The sequence below is a fragment of the Pistacia vera genome, unplaced genomic scaffold, assembly GCF_008641045.1.
Source record: "Pistacia vera cultivar Batoury unplaced genomic scaffold, PisVer_v2 Contig456, whole genome shotgun sequence".
In the NCBI taxonomy this organism is placed as follows: Eukaryota; Viridiplantae; Streptophyta; class Magnoliopsida; order Sapindales; family Anacardiaceae; genus Pistacia; species Pistacia vera.
This window is the reverse complement of record NW_022196286.1, coordinates 41,705-59,375: the sequence shown is the minus strand read 5'-3', so window position 1 is coordinate 59,375 and position 17,671 is coordinate 41,705. Positions and strand designations below refer to the sequence as shown.

At 33.8% G+C, this 17,671-nt stretch overlaps 3 protein-coding genes across 3 annotated transcripts; 2 read left to right on the top strand and 1 right to left on the bottom strand.

Annotated features, from left to right (window-relative positions):
* The first annotated feature begins 228 nt into the window (after positions 1-228).
* On the top strand, positions 229-1,460 carry LOC116144786 (UPF0496 protein At1g20180-like). The gene is made up of 2 exons (XM_031430215.1): positions 229-271; positions 385-1,460. Exons 1-2 carry the CDS (start codon positions 229-231, stop codon positions 1,458-1,460), a joined length of 1,119 nt encoding a protein of 372 aa, XP_031286075.1.
* A 4,227-nt stretch (positions 1,461-5,687) lies between these two features.
* On the top strand, positions 5,688-14,577 carry LOC116144794 (sterol 3-beta-glucosyltransferase UGT80B1). The gene is made up of 14 exons (XM_031430224.1): positions 5,688-7,058; positions 7,631-7,779; positions 8,388-8,633; positions 9,266-9,377; positions 9,523-9,693; positions 9,977-10,040; positions 10,178-10,235; positions 10,340-10,517; positions 11,611-11,741; positions 12,061-12,163; positions 12,803-12,879; positions 13,529-13,576; positions 13,759-13,908; positions 14,096-14,577. The coding sequence occupies exons 1-14, from the start codon at positions 6,794-6,796 to the stop codon at positions 14,297-14,299; spliced, it is 1,956 nt and encodes a 651-aa protein (XP_031286084.1). The 5' UTR covers positions 5,688-6,793; the 3' UTR covers positions 14,300-14,577.
* A 229-nt stretch (positions 14,578-14,806) lies between these two features.
* On the bottom strand, positions 14,807-16,422 carry LOC116144780 (citrate-binding protein-like). Its single transcript, XM_031430208.1, has 2 exons — positions 16,110-16,422; positions 14,807-15,284 (listed from the first exon to the last, which is right to left on the bottom strand). Exons 1-2 carry the CDS (start codon positions 16,383-16,385, stop codon positions 14,901-14,903), a joined length of 660 nt encoding a protein of 219 aa, XP_031286068.1. The 5' UTR covers positions 16,386-16,422; the 3' UTR covers positions 14,807-14,900.
* Between the last annotated feature and the right edge of the window lie 1,249 nt (positions 16,423-17,671).

Below are 17,671 nucleotides of genomic sequence, written 5' to 3'. Positions count from 1 at the left end.
GAGCATCCGAACCACTTTAACATCGTCTTTCCACCCTTTATTTAGCTATATCCTCACATCGCATGTGATTTTAAGCCCGTTTAGTGTTTCGCACGTGCAAATAGTTGGTATCAAAATCAAAGTATAACAAAACTTTTATTTAATTTCTCCCTGAATGTTTGAGAGCTGTTGAATTCTTATTCTATTTAAGATCATCAAGTTTGTTCTAGTAAAAGTTAAGAACTCAAGATGTTGTGGGCAAAACTTAAAGCTGCGAAATTCAAAAGATCTGGTATGTTCTAATACTTATTTGATTATAAATACATGCATATACATACATACATATATGTATATATCTTATTATATATATATATAAATGGAAAATAAAATTACTATGAATTTCAGATGTAGATGATGAAAATGGAGTGAGAGAAGCACGTAAAAGCTTGAATGTTAATGAGGAATATCTCAGTGCATTAAGAACAAAATCGTATGCAGAATTCTTCTCAAAAGCTAAATTACTTGTCAACAACGAACCCTCTTCTCCATCTTATTGCGATCAAAAGTTTTCAGAAATCCTCCTCGAACCCGACCAGGACACGATCCCTAGCCTTCTTGAATCGGCTGTTCTTTCAAAACTGCCGGAGCTCAAAGGCCTCATGCTTAATTACTTCGACATAAGCGCCGAAGCTTCAACAATTTGTACCCATCTCCTCAAGAACATCAGCCATATCCAATGCGAATATCGGTTAATTCAAGGGGCACTTGACGCCATCGAAGAATATTGTTACTCTCCGGTGAAAGTCGATTCGATCGTCTCCAAGCTGAACTCGTTCATAATACTAAACAATCCGTTTTCCAATCCGGGTAAAAGCGATTTCAATCTTATTCACGAGAAGTACTCCTCGGTGTTGCACCATTTGAAGTCGAAAAGAAAGAAGATTACTAGAAAAATTAAGCTGATCAAGTTCGCAAATAAAGCCACCGGGATTTGCATAACTGCTGCTTGTAGCTTAATCGCTGTCACTGCAGTTGTTCTCGCGGCGCATACTCTTACTGCACTCCTCATGGGGCCGGTGCTTTTCAGCTTCCCAGCAAAGTGCTTCCGGAAAAAGCTCTTCAGCTTCAGATTCTTGAGGAGTGGATTCCTGAAGAAAGTTCAAGAGCAACTCGATGTGGCGGCCAAAGGGACTTATATTTTGAACAGGGATTTCGACACGATGGGGAGACTTGTTGCGAGGCTTCAGGATGAAATTGAACACAATAAGGCGATGGTTCAGTTCTGTTTGGATAGAAAGGAAGATAAATTTTGTCCGCATTTGGTGAAGGAAATCAAGAAGAGCAATGTTGGATTTCAGAAACGAGTTGAAGAGCTTGAAGAACATGTTTATTTGTGCCTTGTTACAATCAATCGGGCGAGGGTTCTTGTCGTTAAGGAAATGATGATAAGTAATTCATCCATCTCTTGTGAGAAAAATTGAAGGATTAATTAATTAATTATACAAGCATTGTACAGTGTAAATTAAATTAAATTCTTTTTTATTTATTTTTGTATATTACAAGTATGTGTGATATTGTTTCAATTTTACAATGAATTTTGTTGATTTATTTATTTCTTTTTGTTATTTTTATTAAAAATATATCATATGCACTTTTCATGGACTGGGCTTCGGTGCATACGAAAGCCCAAATCTCAAGGGTCCAAACTCACTTCATTTTGTAAATAATTTTTTTCCTTTTCTTTATTTTAATTGGGTTAAAATAATTTATTTGAAATTATTCAAAAAGCAAAAAGAAATTTCTTGATCTCTTGAGTTTCTCATGTACTAATAGTGATGGTTTGTCATTGAGATTCTTATCCGATTAATAGTTTTAAGGCCCAAATGATTAAATGAGATACATACAAACTAATCCGCTCATCTAGTTGATTAAACAAAAATAATAATAATAAATATTATTTAAAAAGCAGCATAATTTTTTTAAAGGTACTTGAATTGGGTGGTTGGTATAAAATAATAACATTAATTAATTAATTAATAAAATAGAATGGTCAAAGATTTACGTATTAGTTCATAGGTGTAAATACATATAGGATTAGTTTACAAAGTTGAGTAACATTATTTAATGGATATTACGACTCTCATTAATTTGATACTGAGAGTCTGAGATTGACTGGGTGGGTTTCAGTGTTGCCAGCCTGACGTTACAAATTTTGGTAGCTTGCCTATACAAGGAAGATTTCTTTATTAATATTTATTATTCCTAATTATTTTCTATTTATTGCGAAGGGGACATTTTTTTTTTTTTTTTTTTTCCATAAGACACCTAATGCCAGTTGTACCCTCAATACCTGTTAGGCTCATCGTCATTAAATTTAAGACTATAAACCGGAGACGGATTGAACCAATTTTGACCATTAGATTTGTTAATTTTGCTTTGCTTTATACTATCAGACAAAACAATATATTTATATATAATTAAAATCAATGATACAGTATCATTGGAAAATATTTATATATAATTAAAATCAATGATACAGTATTATTACCTGAAGCATTTTCCAATGATACTGGATGAATATTCTTTGCTTTCTTATAATCTTTTTGCATATTTATATTAACACATGTGATGAAAATTGTTATACTGAAAAAGTAGTGCTGACGCAGAGTTTTATCAGTATGGGATGGTCAGAGCTTAGGAAAATTCTACGATCATTCAGACGTAGCCACGTCGCATAATAACGTAAGTGGCATACCCCTGTCAGTGCAGTGGGTAAATGTCAAGATAGCGGATGGTTGGAAATCGTTTACGTGTCCAATCCCTATATAAGTCGAGAAAATCACTCAGACAAGTGAGTTATGGGACACAGAGAAGGATTTATATGGTACCCACCCACTTACAGATTTAGTAATCATTACCTTGATTCATCACACTATAAATAGAGGCATCCTCACTCATTTGCGGGATTAGCTAATTTTACTCCATAATAGCTTATTCTCTCTCTCTCTCTTGTATTCTCTAAATTGTGACTCAGCTCGCTGAACACGACCTGACCTTACTTTCATTAATACAATATTAATAGACGTAAGATTCGTTTTTGAGCATCCGAACCACTTTAAACATCGTCTTTCCACCCTTTATTTAGCTACATATCCTCACATCGCATGTGACTTTTAAGCCCGTTTAGTGTTTCGCACGTGCAAATAGTTGGTATCAAAATCAAGTATCAACAAAAATATTTATATATTTAATTAAATATACTTAAGTCTTGTTTGGTAAGGATATTTTGACGGCGTTAAAACAGCGTCTGCGAATCCTCGTCAAGCCAACAAGGCTGGCCGCTGTCCCAAGATTCCATTAGGAAACGGCATTGCACGTACTTTTGATTTTTTTTTTTAATTAATTCACACACCTAATGTCTTAATCTAATATGTTTCACATTTATTTTTATATATATTCTATACATATTTTTATCATTCTAATGAAAAAATGATACTATATAATTCAAATAAAAAAAATTAGGTAGGAAGAGTATTATTGCTAAATTATTTATCTTTATTGGTTTTTTTTTATATATGATTCTATAATAAATTTATGAGTATAGCATCCTTATTTTAATAAGTTATAATACATATCTCACTTAAGATTGTCAAAATATTAATTAATATATTGAACTTATAAAAAATTTCTCAATAAAAGCACAGAGTGATGCTATTTGCCCCCACAAAACCTATTAAAAATATCTATATACTGAAATAAACCCCATATATTTCAAAAATTACACTTCTTATTGTTCTTTTAACTATTTATCTCATATTTTATCAATCTTTTTTTTTTTTTTTTTTTTTTTTTTTTTTTTTGCTATAGAATTTGATAACGATCACGTTTGAGATCTTGTTTTGCCATTAAATCAATTATAAGACAATTATTGATCACTGGAAATTATTATAACTAATTTAATTATAAAATGGAATACTGTTGAATTTGTTTTTTTGGTTTTTGTATAGGCCAAAAAGCGTATTGGACCTGACGAGATCCAATAACAAAATAACAATCTCACGGCCCAATGACCTTAGCCCAATTTTGGTTGGGTCCACACTTAAACTACCTTGTGAATTGTCTGCTCAATGAGTTGGGCTACCCTACAAGTTAAGCTGAACTAGGTCTGGCCCATTCGCCCACAATAGTCCACAAAGGGATCAGAATCTTACTCCATTTTCTCTTCTTGCATGATCCCGTATCCTATTCAAATTGGGAAGCCTCAGCCAAAAAGGGGAACGATCTGATCTTCTTCCCAAATTGGAACTCCTCTACCAAAAGGATTCATAATCCTCCTAGGAGACTAACCTCATAGGTTCACTACATAAGGGGAAGCATACCCCTCTTATCGAGAAATCACCTGCTAGCTCTCACATTCTAGCTCTCAAACCAGTCATATTCTGACAATTCCCTAGTGCCGCCTTAGCCCTAACCACCTTTATTGTCTTCCCCGCAGGTCCACCAGACTGTCAGTGACTCGCACTATAAGATTCGATCCGTGTATTTATAACTGTAGATTTTACCGTCTACAGTTTTAAAAAAATAAAAATAAAAATAAAAATTTGAAGTTAAAATAGTGGAGGAAGAATTGAAAAATATTGATCTAAAATAAGATTTTAGGATTAGAATAGAAATTAGGGATTTTGTAATAACTAAATATCTTAACTGTACTTATTAATTTTAATTTGACTAAATTAGTCATTTTATAAGAGGATAAAACAGAAATTATGTAAAAAGTTTTAAAATGGGTCATTTAGATAAGATGTGGACATCACTCAAAAGTATATTTACTTGGATCATACCAAATTGGACCAATAATTACATTTACCTCTTCTAGAGTTGGGGTCTATTATTTCAAATCTTGCTATTTAAACTACTAGAATACAATACTTAGGTGTGTTTGTTTTATTATTCCTATCATATTCTACTCAAAATACATGTTTATTTTACTATTTTCAAAATCCAATCGTATTTTATTAAACTCAAAATATTTAGTTTTTTAACTCTCTAGGTTTGTTAATTTAACTAAACAATAAAAATTTATAAATTAACATAAATGCCCCCACCCACCCACATATTCCCGACAGCCGGTGGTCGGCTATTGGCATTTAATGGGTGAGTGGAGGTGTTTTTGTTAATTTTAAAACTTTTATTTGTAGGGGGTGTTTAACAAATTAACAAATATAGGGGATTAAAAAAATCTTACTAAACACATTTTCAAATTTAAATCCTATCATCTTAATAATAACTCAACTCAACTTTTTCAAAAATACCACTCAAAATAATAAAACAAACATACCCTAACATATATTAAACTACATAAAGACAAAATGGATATATTCTATGTATTATTATTTTTATAGTAAAGTCGGGTTAATGTCACCTTAACATACGTTCATCTCTGCATAAAAAATATTATTTCGGAGTTAAAATGTAATTAATAGCCTTTAATTTAAGGGGGTATGTTGTAGTATTTGAAAGATTATGAGTAAATTCATTTTCAAATTAAAAGGACAGGTTAATTACATTTTCCCTCCAAGCTTTGGGAAAAATTGATCCACATATTTTGAAAACCTGACACTTTCACCCAAACAGCGACTGGGAACCTTATGGCTTAAGGTAGTATAGACTGTATAGTGGATTACCAATTTCAAAGAGTTTATAATTGCTGTGTTGGCTGGCTTCGGTTTCGCATCTCATCATTCACCGACGAACCTCTGTACATCATAAGCCTTGTAAATTTTCCACCTTTTCTTCGACCTTTCTCTCGCTCCAACACATATTTTATAATATCAATCTTTTCAAACAATATAATATTTTATAAAATTTCACTACTTTGCTCCCTTTACAGTTCCTTTCTCTCTCTGTTGTCTCTTCAACAGCGTCTTCCCGTTTTGAAACACAGTGATGAACCAAGTTTCATGCTAAAACTAAACTGCCCTCTATTACAAAAAAAAAAAAAAAAAAAAAATAGTTCTTCTCAGTACTTCTGTTACTGTTTTGTGAGCAATTTAAGAGGGTATTGTTTATTCTTTGTTTTGACTATAAGTTTGAATACCTACCTATCAATTTCAGTTGTCATGTTGCTTGTTTCATTCTTGTCGTGAAAAAGGTGAAGTTTTACTTGTTTTTTTAGGTGATTCTTTTGTTGGTTTAGTGTTTAATGGTCTTTAAGTTTTGAGTTTTAACTTCACCTAACGTTCTAGTAGTTTGATTGACTGGTGGGTGTGCTGGTTTGTTTGTTTGCTTGATTGGGTTAAGTATAGTTTAGCATTTAAATAAAGTTGATGATTCCAATACTTTTTTTTTGGACTTGGACGTGCCTTCACTTCGTTCAAATCTTTGAATTCTGATTCTGGGAAGTGGGAGTTGTTGTTCAACGTTTTTTAGTTTCTGGGCCCGCTTGGTTTTACTTCTTGATTAAGGATTTGTGAAGGTGGGTTGAATGTAAGAAATTTTTGTTGAAGGGTTTTAGAGTTGTGAATCTAGTGAGTCACTCACCGAGTTTTGCTGGTTGAGTTGGAGGATTTGGATGTGAATAATTGCTGTTAAATTCTTGGTCTATTGAGGCTTCATCTTTTGAGGTTGTTTAGCATTGTTAGAGGGCTTTAGAGCTGTATGCTTGATGGTTTTAGTTCTTTACTGTAGTCTTGCACGTTTTGAGCTCTAATATTTGCTGTTAGATTGAACAAGTTGGGTGCCGAGAATTGAAATTAGAGGGTTTTGTGGTAGTGTCCTGGTGGAGTTTAGTTGTTGAAGTTACGGTTCTGATGAAATGGGGAGTAATGGGTTTGATCATCCATTACAAGATTCAGGGAAGGGGGAAGGTGTTAGCCGGAGCAAGAAACTGAAGAAGGATGTGGAGCAGAATGATGTGGCTGATACATCAATAAAAGTGGATTATTTGTCTTCCGAAGAAGATTCCAGTGCAGGCTCATTTGATGAGGAAGAAAATCAGGGGACAAGTTCATCAAAGCAGCCATCAGTTTTGGAGATTTTCAAGGCCAGAGACTGGAGTGTTAGTTCTTCGACTCGACGAGGTTAGTACCCAGCAACATTGAATTTTAGTTCCTTTTCTTCCTGTTTATGCATTAGAGCTTGTAATTGATGTTGTCATCTTTTTATAACACTGCATAATACCTTTTTCTTTGGATGGGAAATTAGGTGTCAACAACTTATCGTTGTTAGTTAAGTTCCAGTACTGCAATGGATAAATTAATTTTAAATCATGGCCTTAAATGTGTTATGCTAAAGTGGACTGAAGATCTATTACAGAACTATGGGATGTAATCTGGGTTGCATATCTGGATCTAATTTTTTGTTACTACTGCAACTGAGCTAAAAGAAAGTGACTATAATCTTAGCTATATATAACTGAAGCGCTGACATAATACTGAAGTGATTAACTAGTAATTAGAACATAATATGATGGAGAATAGAGATTGCTTGTTTGTGTACTATATTCATCTCTAACTTTCTATATAATTTTTTTTTTTTTTTTGGTTAACTGTTGTGTGTAAGGAAGCTACTAAATAGTTGAGGAATTTTTCATTTTCCTTTAATACAAAGTTTATTAGTATATTCACTGATGCCAAAGCATCTGTTCTTGAAGGCGTGGATCATTGCACCACTGCACCTATAACTGCTTACAACAATTCACTAAATGATGATGATGAGATTATATATTCAAGGTCAATGACAGAAAAGAAGAATGTACCAAGGCATGACCTGAAATTGGATAGACTGTCAGAGCGTGAAAAGGTACAAAATTACTTGCATTTGACAAGTTTTATGCCCTTGCTTGCTCATAAGAGCCTAAACAGTTAGATACAGAACTGCATGCATGAGACTGCGATTTTCCATATTCCTGCCTGTTCACAAACACGGGTATACATCATAGTGCAAATACAATATTAACTTGTTCTTTATACATCAGAAACATGCATTGGGTTATTTTGTGTAACTGCATTCTGTGAATATTTTTCCCTGTTTACTTACTTTTGGGAGGACAAGGTAGCCCTTGTTTTACAGCATTATACACCAATTTAAGGTGTCTAAAGAGTTTGAAGTTATAAATTTAGCAATGCTATAGATTCATTAATCAACAACTGGAGCGACTGTGGCTGCATGGATATTTCTTCTCTTATTACAAAGCTTTGACTAACTCTGTTACATCTAGAACCATTTACTGTGGCCTTTGTGTGAGCCACTCATCCTTTAATGTTATTGAGGAAGAAATAAATGATGTTCATCTTTTATTTAATTTTATTTAATTTTTATCTTGCCTCAGTGTCTATGTTTGTGATTGTTTTAAATTTCCATTTCTTTCCTTTAATTGTTTATGATTTCTCCTTATCTTTACCGTTCAGAAAAAGCTGATTGTGGAACTAGTCAGGATCCAAAATGATGGCACAGTTGAAGTTGATATAAATAAAGGCACACCTGCAGCTTCAGAATTATTAGAGTTTCAACCTGTTGAAGCACCACCTGTCTCTTTTGATAATACCAGTTTTTATGAGTCCAAAAAATCAATCCCAAGATTGAAAATTACCATGCTTGTTGTGGGAACAAGAGGAGATGTACAGCCGTTCCTGGCTATGGCCAAGAGACTTCAGGCATGTTTGACATAATTTATTTGTTCCAATTGTTCTCTGCTTTGCTATAATATTACGTTCTCTTGTTACTTTTTCTTTTTCAAAATTATTTTTAAACACTTTTTTACTTTTTTTACTATGATATTCTGTTCTTATCTTACTGGTTTCTGTCATCACATATACATATTCACAATATAAGCACATGGCTTTTATGTTCCCAAAAGGATAGCCTAGTTGGTAGTCGGTAAGACCTCTTATTGATTTTTTTTTTTTTTTGTTGGGGGTCGGGGAAAGGGGATTACTTTAATTTGTGGTTGAGCTTCTGAGGATGTGGGATAGGGTGTGGTACAAGAGGTTCAGCTTCTTTTAGAATCATACTAGGATAAACACATATGTAGGTTACATATCAGGACTTCTACAGTGCTTTGGAAGTATAATTATCGATGAATGTGACTGTATTGTATGTGTTCAGAAACCTGTGTTTTCAAGGATATGCATATTATAGTTGATCTTCCATTGTGTAATTTATACTTAAGAAGACTCAGAATTACTTCATTGCAGTATTCTGCTCTATTTGATCTGTTGTCTAATGTGTTTTTTTTTTTTTTTTTTTAATAGGATGTTATCTAACATGGTTCATTGTTTGCTTTCAGGAGTTTGGTCATCATGTTAGGTTGGCAACACATGCTAACTTCAAAGATTTTGTGAGGTCAGCTGGTGTAGAGTTTTTTCCTTTGGGTGGTGATCCTCGGGTTTTGGCAGGATGTAAGGTCCTAATTAGGGAATTTCTCTTGGTTTTTATTTTTTATCTTTTGGTGCTAATATACTTGTTTGTTATCTGTGAAGGGATCACTTTCTAGGATCCCTTTTTTTTCTTATATTTTCTTAACCCTTATGATTTTTCATTTAGATATGGCCCGGAATAAAGGTTTGATCCCATCTGGACCAGGGGAGATATCAATACAAAGAAAGCAACTGAAGGCCATTATAGAATCTCTTCTTCCGGCTTGCACAGAGCCAGATATGGAAACTGGCGCGCCTTTTAGAGCTCAGGCAATTATTGCAAATCCTCCTGCTTATGGTAAGTTGTGGAACATGCTGGGTTGTTTTAATATTATCATCATCCCTTTAAATCACTCTTATGTTAATTTTTACGGATACTTTTAGAAATTTGAAATTTGATAGATGCACGTTTAGCTTGTGTTTGGGTTTTATGTTTTTTTACATTCCTTTGGAATTAGAGCTGGATATCCCAGTATTTGGGGAGGGGAATTGGTTTACTTTTTATTCTCATTTGATAAAATTTTAATGTTCATATATATTTTTGTGTAACATTAGATTTCAACATGTTCTCTGGAGTGCAGGGCATGCACATGTTGCTGAAGCTCTTGGTGTACCCCTTCACATCTTCTTCACAATGCCTTGGACGTGAGTTTGACTATCCTTGCTTGTTAATATATGAAAGTTATTTTAAATCTCTAACATGTTTTCAATAGGCATCTTATTTTCATGTAAGTAAAACTTCATTCTCGTTATGCCTTCTTACTTCTATTTTCAATAGGCAGGCCAACTTATGAATTTCCTCATCCACTGGCACGGGTACCTCAAAGTGCTGGATATTGGGTATGTTCTTCATTTGATATGAATGTTATATTTCTTTATTGGTTATACCTTCTTACTTTCTGTGACAAATTTGCCTGTCCATTTTTGTTCTTTTCTGAATCCAGCTTTCATATATAGTAGTGGATTTACTGATATGGTGGGGCATAAGGAGTTATATTAATGACTTCAGGAAAAGGAAGTTGAAGCTTCCTCCTATTGCATACTTCAGTACATACCATGGATCAATAACTCATTTGCCAACGGGGTATATGTGGAGTCCTCATCTTGTGCCAAAGCCAAGTGGTAGGGATGCGTTTTTTTCCTTTTACATCAATGTTATAATGTGCTATTTGTTCATTCATACCATGCTGTCTTTTAACTTCGTTCAACAGAGTTATTTTTACGTAAAATTGATCCACACCTTGCTCTAATCCATGTTGTATTTTCTACTTCATGCTCAATTAGTTGATGTCTGGATGGGTATCCACTGATCTTCTGGTATTAAAATTCAGAATTATGCCGTATTTCTTGCTTTATGCCTGGATCTTTTGCTTAAGTAGCATAGAAGATGGTAATTTAGGATGTTACATCTTTCTTTGGCTGTTTCTAGCTCTGATGGATGCAAGGTGCATTGAGGGAACTAATTCACCAGTGGAAGTGTCTTATCTTATTTTATTGGACCTTTGAATAGGTCAAATTTTTACTTGCCGGCACAGTCCAATTTATCTCCTCCAGGTCTAGTTTAACAGGTTCTAGCCTGATAGAATAATATAATCTAACCCTAATCTAGATCCACTTTATTCACTGTATGAACTTGAAAAATAACCATCCCTGTCTATACTGAACATAATTCACTTCATCGTAGAATTTCCACTATCAAACTAAAATTCACGCCTGATGGCTGAAGTTTACTTTTTAGTAGTAAAAACTGAAGGATAGAACCATCAGAAATATTAGACCTCCATGCATATACAAATGTTTAAGTAGATGGTTTCTCTAATGTCAATATGGTGTAGTTATACTATCACCGCAATTTTGCTACTCCAAACTTTTTTGTGGTTTAAATACCTGCACAGTTTAGCACTACTAATTGTGTGGCATAAAAATCTTAATGTTATTATCATTCTAGACTGAGTTCTTTAATTGCTGAGAACTTGAATAGAGATAGTTGAATATAGTATCATTCTCAGTATTTTCTCTTGACAAAAACATTAGCTATCACTATTCTCCAAAAGATTGGACTTCTCAGATTGCTATCAACTTCATGTGTTCTTCAGAAATTCTTCTTGCTGTATGAATATCTAGGTCATTACTGTATTCTTTTAAATGCCAATGCAAATATTTATGCCTTCTATATTACAGATTGGAAAAGTTGACTTCATTTAACAAAATGCAGACTGGGGGCCTCTAGTTGATGTTGTTGGATATTGTTTCCTAAACCTTGGGTCGAAGTATCAACCACAAGAAGAGTTTGTTCAATGGATTAAAAATGGACCAGAACCTATATATATTGGATTTGGGAGCATGGTATGGGTGACCTCACTAAACTCTTTGCGAATTGATTGATACTGTGATGTGATTTCTGTCATCTAACGTGGCTTCATGATATCATATTTTCCCTAAATTTTGATGAAATGTTATGAAATTATTTCTGAACCTCGGCATATCATTTATATTCCTGGCTGCTCTTTTATCATTTGTGAAGTAAAAGAGTCCTGGACTGGGTTTGCATCTCGCACCTCACATTTGACAATCAGAATTCACATATTTTTTTGTCATTTTTTTACTTAAAGGACCATCTACGTATAAACATGTAATATTATTTCCTTTTCCACTTGCTTCTCAGCCTCTTGATGATCCTAAGAAAACTACGGATATTATATTGGAGGCACTAAAAGATACAGGACAAAGAGGAATAGTTGACCGAGGTTGGGGAGATCTTGGAAGTTGTAAGTAGTTTCCTTTTTGTTTGCCATTGTGTTTTCCGCACCTATTGATATCTTGAATTCTCACTGCATGATTATATTCTATATTCCAAATGAACCTCCAATTATGAATAATATGTTTTTTCCAGAATGGGGTTAGTTGTAAATTGCTTGTTATGAGTAGAAAGTCCATTCAAATTGTGTTATTAGTAATAATTTTGTTTATTTTGATAAGCATTTTGTCTTTCATCTTTTATTTGACGAAATCCCTTACAAATATGTTTTTAATAGTAACTATGGTATCAGAGCCCAGTGACTTCATTCCAATGTTTTGACGATAATAATTGTAAGGATCAAACTTACTGAAGAATGCTTAAGAAAACATGTGACTTCATTCCAATGTTTTGACGATAATAATTGTAATTTTACTATTGCTACATTTGAAGATTGTTATTAACGAGTAATGTGTTTCCATAACTTGTTTCATAATGATTGCAACAGCCAAATATCGACATATTTTGGCTTTTCATCTGTAGTCATTAAGACCTTTATAATTATGTTTTAATTGTACGTTTAAGAATATAAGCACGCAAATTTGTTTCCCTTTTTTTACGAGAAATTGACCTGCATAATTTTTCTTACAAAATATTTCACATCGTGCAGTTACAGAAGTTCCTGATAATATTTTCCTTGTGGAGGACTGCCCTCATGATTGGCTGTTTCCTCAATGTTCTGCGGTGGTAAGTCTTCTAAACTTAAGGTGAACTTCTGGATGTGGATGCATTTTACTAGATAGAGAATTAGGATAGCTGATATCATCGCCTATATTTAGTGGTAGAGGAAGAGCATGTGGCATTGATGCATACACAATTTTGAGGCAGACCAAAGTATGAGCATAACCCTAAGTAATAAGAAAGTTAGCAGCAATTTCGAGAATTGTACAATCCAATCAATGAATCCTTCTGAATATGAAAACCAAAAAACAAATTATCTCGATTGTTGAGACTTGTGATTAGTTAAATTTTACATAATGAAAGAAAACCAATGTCAATACAAAAGCTGTTAGGTTCTTTCTTGATGTAAATACATAAAAAATTTCAACAAAAGAAGAAAAGAAAGAGCATATAAACTTATTAACCTGTTGGCATCAAGTTGCAAGATTTAATTGTTCGTAAAGAAACAATCATAATACGAGAAGTTATTTTTGTCTTGATTTCACTAGGCATTAGAATTGAGGTTGGGAATGTAAAGACTGAAGCACCCCCTTTCCTCCCTGTTTCTGCCACTGATGATGTGGAGTTGTTTCTTAGAGCATTCTTTTTGAATTTTCTATAATTGTGCTCATAAAATCCCATTAACCTTGAAACTATATTGCCCCAATATTTGCAGGTTCATCATGGTGGTGCCGGAACAACAGCAACAGGATTAAGAGCTGGGGTAACATTCTTTTAGCTTCGGGTTTTTTCATTTATTCTTCCTGACTGCATTTCTGAATAGATCTTTTATACTGTTTCATTGCAATTAGTTATTTGGCTATGGAAGACACTAGGTGGAATAACTGATTGCCTGTTTAGAACTAATTGGTTGGTTTTGTCTAACTTAAAATTTGTGCATTACAGTGTCCAACAACTATAGTTCCTTTCTTTGGAGATCAGTTCTTTTGGGGCGATAGGATAAAGGATAGAGGGCTTGGACCTGCACCAATACCAATATCTCAGCTTACCGTTGAGAATCTTTCAAATGCCATAAGATTTATGCTCCAGCCAGAGGTATTGTTGCATATTGCATTGAGTGTTTTTTTTTTTTCTTTTTTTTTTTTTTTGCTATTTGAAGACTATTATTAATACATAATGTATGGTTTACCTTTCTGTTTTGATGAACTTAGAATCGATATCTGAGATATGCTTCAATACTTAAAAGAAGTTTTGTTTCTGAACTGGACTTTGATTTTTTCAGGTGAAATCTCAAGCAATGGAGTTGGCAAAGTCAATAGAGAATGAAGATGGTGTTGCAGCTGCAGTTGATGCATTTCATCGGCATCTACCTGCTGAGCTACCACTGCCTCCTCCATCACCGGAGAGAGACGATAATCCAAATCCTATCCAGTGGTTCTTTATTCAAATCGGAAAGTGGTGCTGTCAGCCTTGTGGTGGTGTGTAAACTTCATAGAGAACTTATAGCGTGATATAGTTAGGTATTTTTTTCTCAATTATTTTATTGCTATCATTCTAGTTAAGTGATTCATTCATTTCATTGGCGGTTCTCTTCTATTGGCTTCATTTCTTTCATGTGTCTCTTATACCTGTTTGATTGATAGAGAGAAAAAAAATATAAAAGTAAATAACAGTGTAGATTTGTCTCAAAGCATTGACGACAATGTTTCTTGTGTCTTTATTCGTGTAACGTGAATCTGAAGTTCCAAGAGCTTGATTTTTTAAATCTACAAATTGGTTTTTCCATTTTTCATGCCTGCTACAGTTTAATGTCCATTGCCGGTGGAGAGTTCTGCACCTGGCTGGTATAACCAGTACTAAGATACACTCTAAGACCATTATTGAGCGAAGAACGTAGCAAAGTGATATTTTGTGTGAATTGCAAAATTCCGTGAATCAAGACTTCGAACGTAAGAGTAGAAAGTTACTGAACTATATGAAATGTTTAGCTGCATTAATGCTAGTAAAATAGATAGATTTACACCCACTACTCATCACTGACTGGATTTAAATTTAGCTGTATACATTCATAATAAAAATTTAAGTCATCATTTCTTGAAAAGTTTGATATTTTTCCACTTTGATCCCATGTAGTTGCTTGAACCAGCTGGTGCCGCATAAACACCACATTTAAAATACAGGTCTCCTGGCCCCTGGTCATTTACCACAAACTTCTGTTCACCGTCAATGAATACTGTAATCTTACCCTCATCGACATTGTGGATTATGTTAACTCTGAACCATTTGTCGTAGAGATCAGTTGCCACAACGTTGTATTTGTAGTACTTCATGTTTCCATCGTAAATTCTCAGCTGTAGGGTTGTAGCTCCCTCGGATGCACCATGAATCTGCACTATTGTGACACCAGAGGTTCCTTTTGGTACATAAGCATAGCCTTCGAATTGCCACACTCCGGAGGAATAGTCATATCCCTGATTCAGAAACCATTAAATTTAATTTAGAACAACCTGTATATCTATGCTTCCAGTTGAGGCAATTTTCATTATGCAAAATCTCAATATCAATAGGGAAAAGAACATCAACTGACTAATGTTAAAAGTAAAGATCATGATAGTATCATTGAGTATCATATTGATGATGAATTGAATAGTTGTATAAAATTTGGACCTGTCGTAGGGGAATAATACTACACTAATAATCCTCTCTTATAACCCTGATGTGATAACTCGTAATTGGTCAATTCATAATGAGTATCACATTGATCTTACTGATTAATTATAAACTGACCAATTACAAACTGTAACATTAGAGTTATCAGAGTTGTAAGAGAAAGATTGTAAGAAATGATTGAAGATCGTGAGAAATGGTTGTTGGCGTAGTATTGCTTATGTTAGGGATCAGGTGCTTGTCAAGTGTCAACTACTCAAAAGTTTGATATGTTAGATAATGACGTCTTCCTACCCACATGAAACTCTTCTATTCTTATAAGTTTAATGACGTCTTCCTACCCACATCACATGAAACTCTTCTATCCTTATAAGCTTAATGACGTCGTGCTACTCACATGAGACTCTTCTATCCTTATAAGCTTCAATAACGAGATGCCTTTGTCATCTCCGGCAATATCTTTGACCGGTCTAACTCGCTTTTTAGTTGGTTTGGAATATTATAGTTCGGATGTTTATCAACTATCCAAAATACTAGTTAAACGAATCTTTGTCTATCCATCCTTATACATAAAATACCTAACACAGTCTATGTGACGCGTGATTGCTGTAGTGATAAACATTATATACCTGAATGCGCACTTCTGTGCGAGGTCTAGTGCCGCTGTCGTGCTTGAAAGGCTTGTCATGGTTGTAAACCCAGAAACTTCGAACTCCATCCCAGTCATTGTAGCGAGCACTCAAGGGCACATTATATGGTTTCTGCAAGACAAAGTTGTCGTCCGATAATGGCAGTTGAGTGAATCCATCAGTAGGATCAGCAACACATAGCTGAAGCTCTTTCAAAGAGCATAGAAACAGCAACAACACAACAACACTACAGCAGTAAGAAGTCTTCATTGTCATGCAATAATAATCTCAATTTCCGAGAAATTTAGAAGCTGTTTAAGGAAGTTTTAGTACACCATTCACATCCTGAAAACATATTTATAGCCAGATATTGTTTGGCTTTTCCCACCTTTAGACAAAATAAGAACCTTAGTTTGTTGCTACAAAGCATATAAAAATAATAGCAAGATTGTTTGTATAAGGAGATTTGGATTTTAAGTTTGCATATGAAAATTTTTGTGACTTCTGTTTTGTATATATTATTACTGATTTCAGGGTGGCAATTAAAAGAATATTTTATAATATTTTGGTTAATTATAGGCATAAGAAATCTGCTTTGTTGAGACAGTAAATCTTTAGTCTAACATTCTACAAGAACACAACATCGGAGTCGTTTATATAGTGCTCTTATTCTGTCTTATTAATTAAGATTAAACGAAAAAGTGAATCCATGCAGCTTGCCGTTAAATTTACGGCAATGTAATTTCTCAAAAATAACTGCGATTTATGGACAACTACATATAACTTTAATTCAAGAGCTAGGTGTGGATAATTAATTAATATAATTATCTATTCAAGTTAATTCTAGCTTATGTAATTAAGTGTGTTTGGATAAATCAAAATCCATTAGCAGCATGATGCCAAAACGTGGGAAAGATTGATTGATGCCTTTCTTAGGAAGAATCCATGTATATGCCAAATGACAAGAAGCCAAGAAAAAGTAGTACAATGTCTAGTTTATATTCTGTAAAATAACAATAATGATCCTATTATATATATTTCTAAGTTGGGATCTTTCATTCACATTTTTTTCCATCAAGAAAGTTATATAAAACTCTTGTACTCACGAATTTTGAGTATCCTATTTTCACGCAATTCATAGGGTTCAATAAGCAATCGATATTTCATGATCAAGGGTATAGTATTTTTTGTAGTAGCGATCATTTTATATCATATTAACAATCGAAATATGGTCGAAAGAAAAAATCTCTATGATTGACAGGGCTAAATAAAAAAGAGTGTGGAGAGAGAATTTATTAGGGAGATCTAGAATTAATAAGCAAAATTTAATTAATTTTTTTTTTTTTTTTTAATGACCGAGGGTGTCCGAGCCAATACATACCTCAAATAATCCTTCGGGACCCTGGAACTACTAGGCAGGTAAAAGTTGCAATGACCATTCAACTGAGGAAATACTCGAACTCAAGACCTCTTAAGTAATATATCCAAAAGTTTCTATTAAACCACTTGGTCATCTAAGTTTGGTTAGCTTAATTAATTCTTGCTCAATGAGAAATGTCTAC

Excerpts from the sequence above, each read along its gene's own strand:
- LOC116144786 (XM_031430215.1), top strand. The coding sequence starts at position 229 with ATGTTGTGGGCAAAACTTAAAGCTGCGAAATTCAAAAGATCTG. Across the intron at positions 272-384 it reads TGCGAAATTCAAAAGATCTG|ATGTAGATGATGAAAATGGA; the intron begins GTATGTTCTAAT and ends TATGAATTTCAG.
- LOC116144794 (XM_031430224.1), top strand. The coding sequence starts at position 6,794 with ATGGGGAGTAATGGGTTTGATCATCCATTACAAGATTCAGGGAAGGGG. Across the intron at positions 8,634-9,265 it reads CTATGGCCAAGAGACTTCAG|GAGTTTGGTCATCATGTTAG; the intron begins GCATGTTTGACA and ends GTTTGCTTTCAG. Across the intron at positions 12,164-12,802 it reads TTGGGGAGATCTTGGAAGTT|TTACAGAAGTTCCTGATAAT; the intron begins GTAAGTAGTTTC and ends CACATCGTGCAG.
- LOC116144780 (XM_031430208.1), bottom strand. The coding sequence starts at position 16,385 with ATGACAATGAAGACTTCTTACTGCTGTAGTGTTGTTGTGTTGTTGCTG. Across the intron at positions 15,285-16,109 it reads GCACAGAAGTGCGCATTCAG|GGATATGACTATTCCTCCGG; the intron begins GTATATAATGTT and ends TTTCTGAATCAG.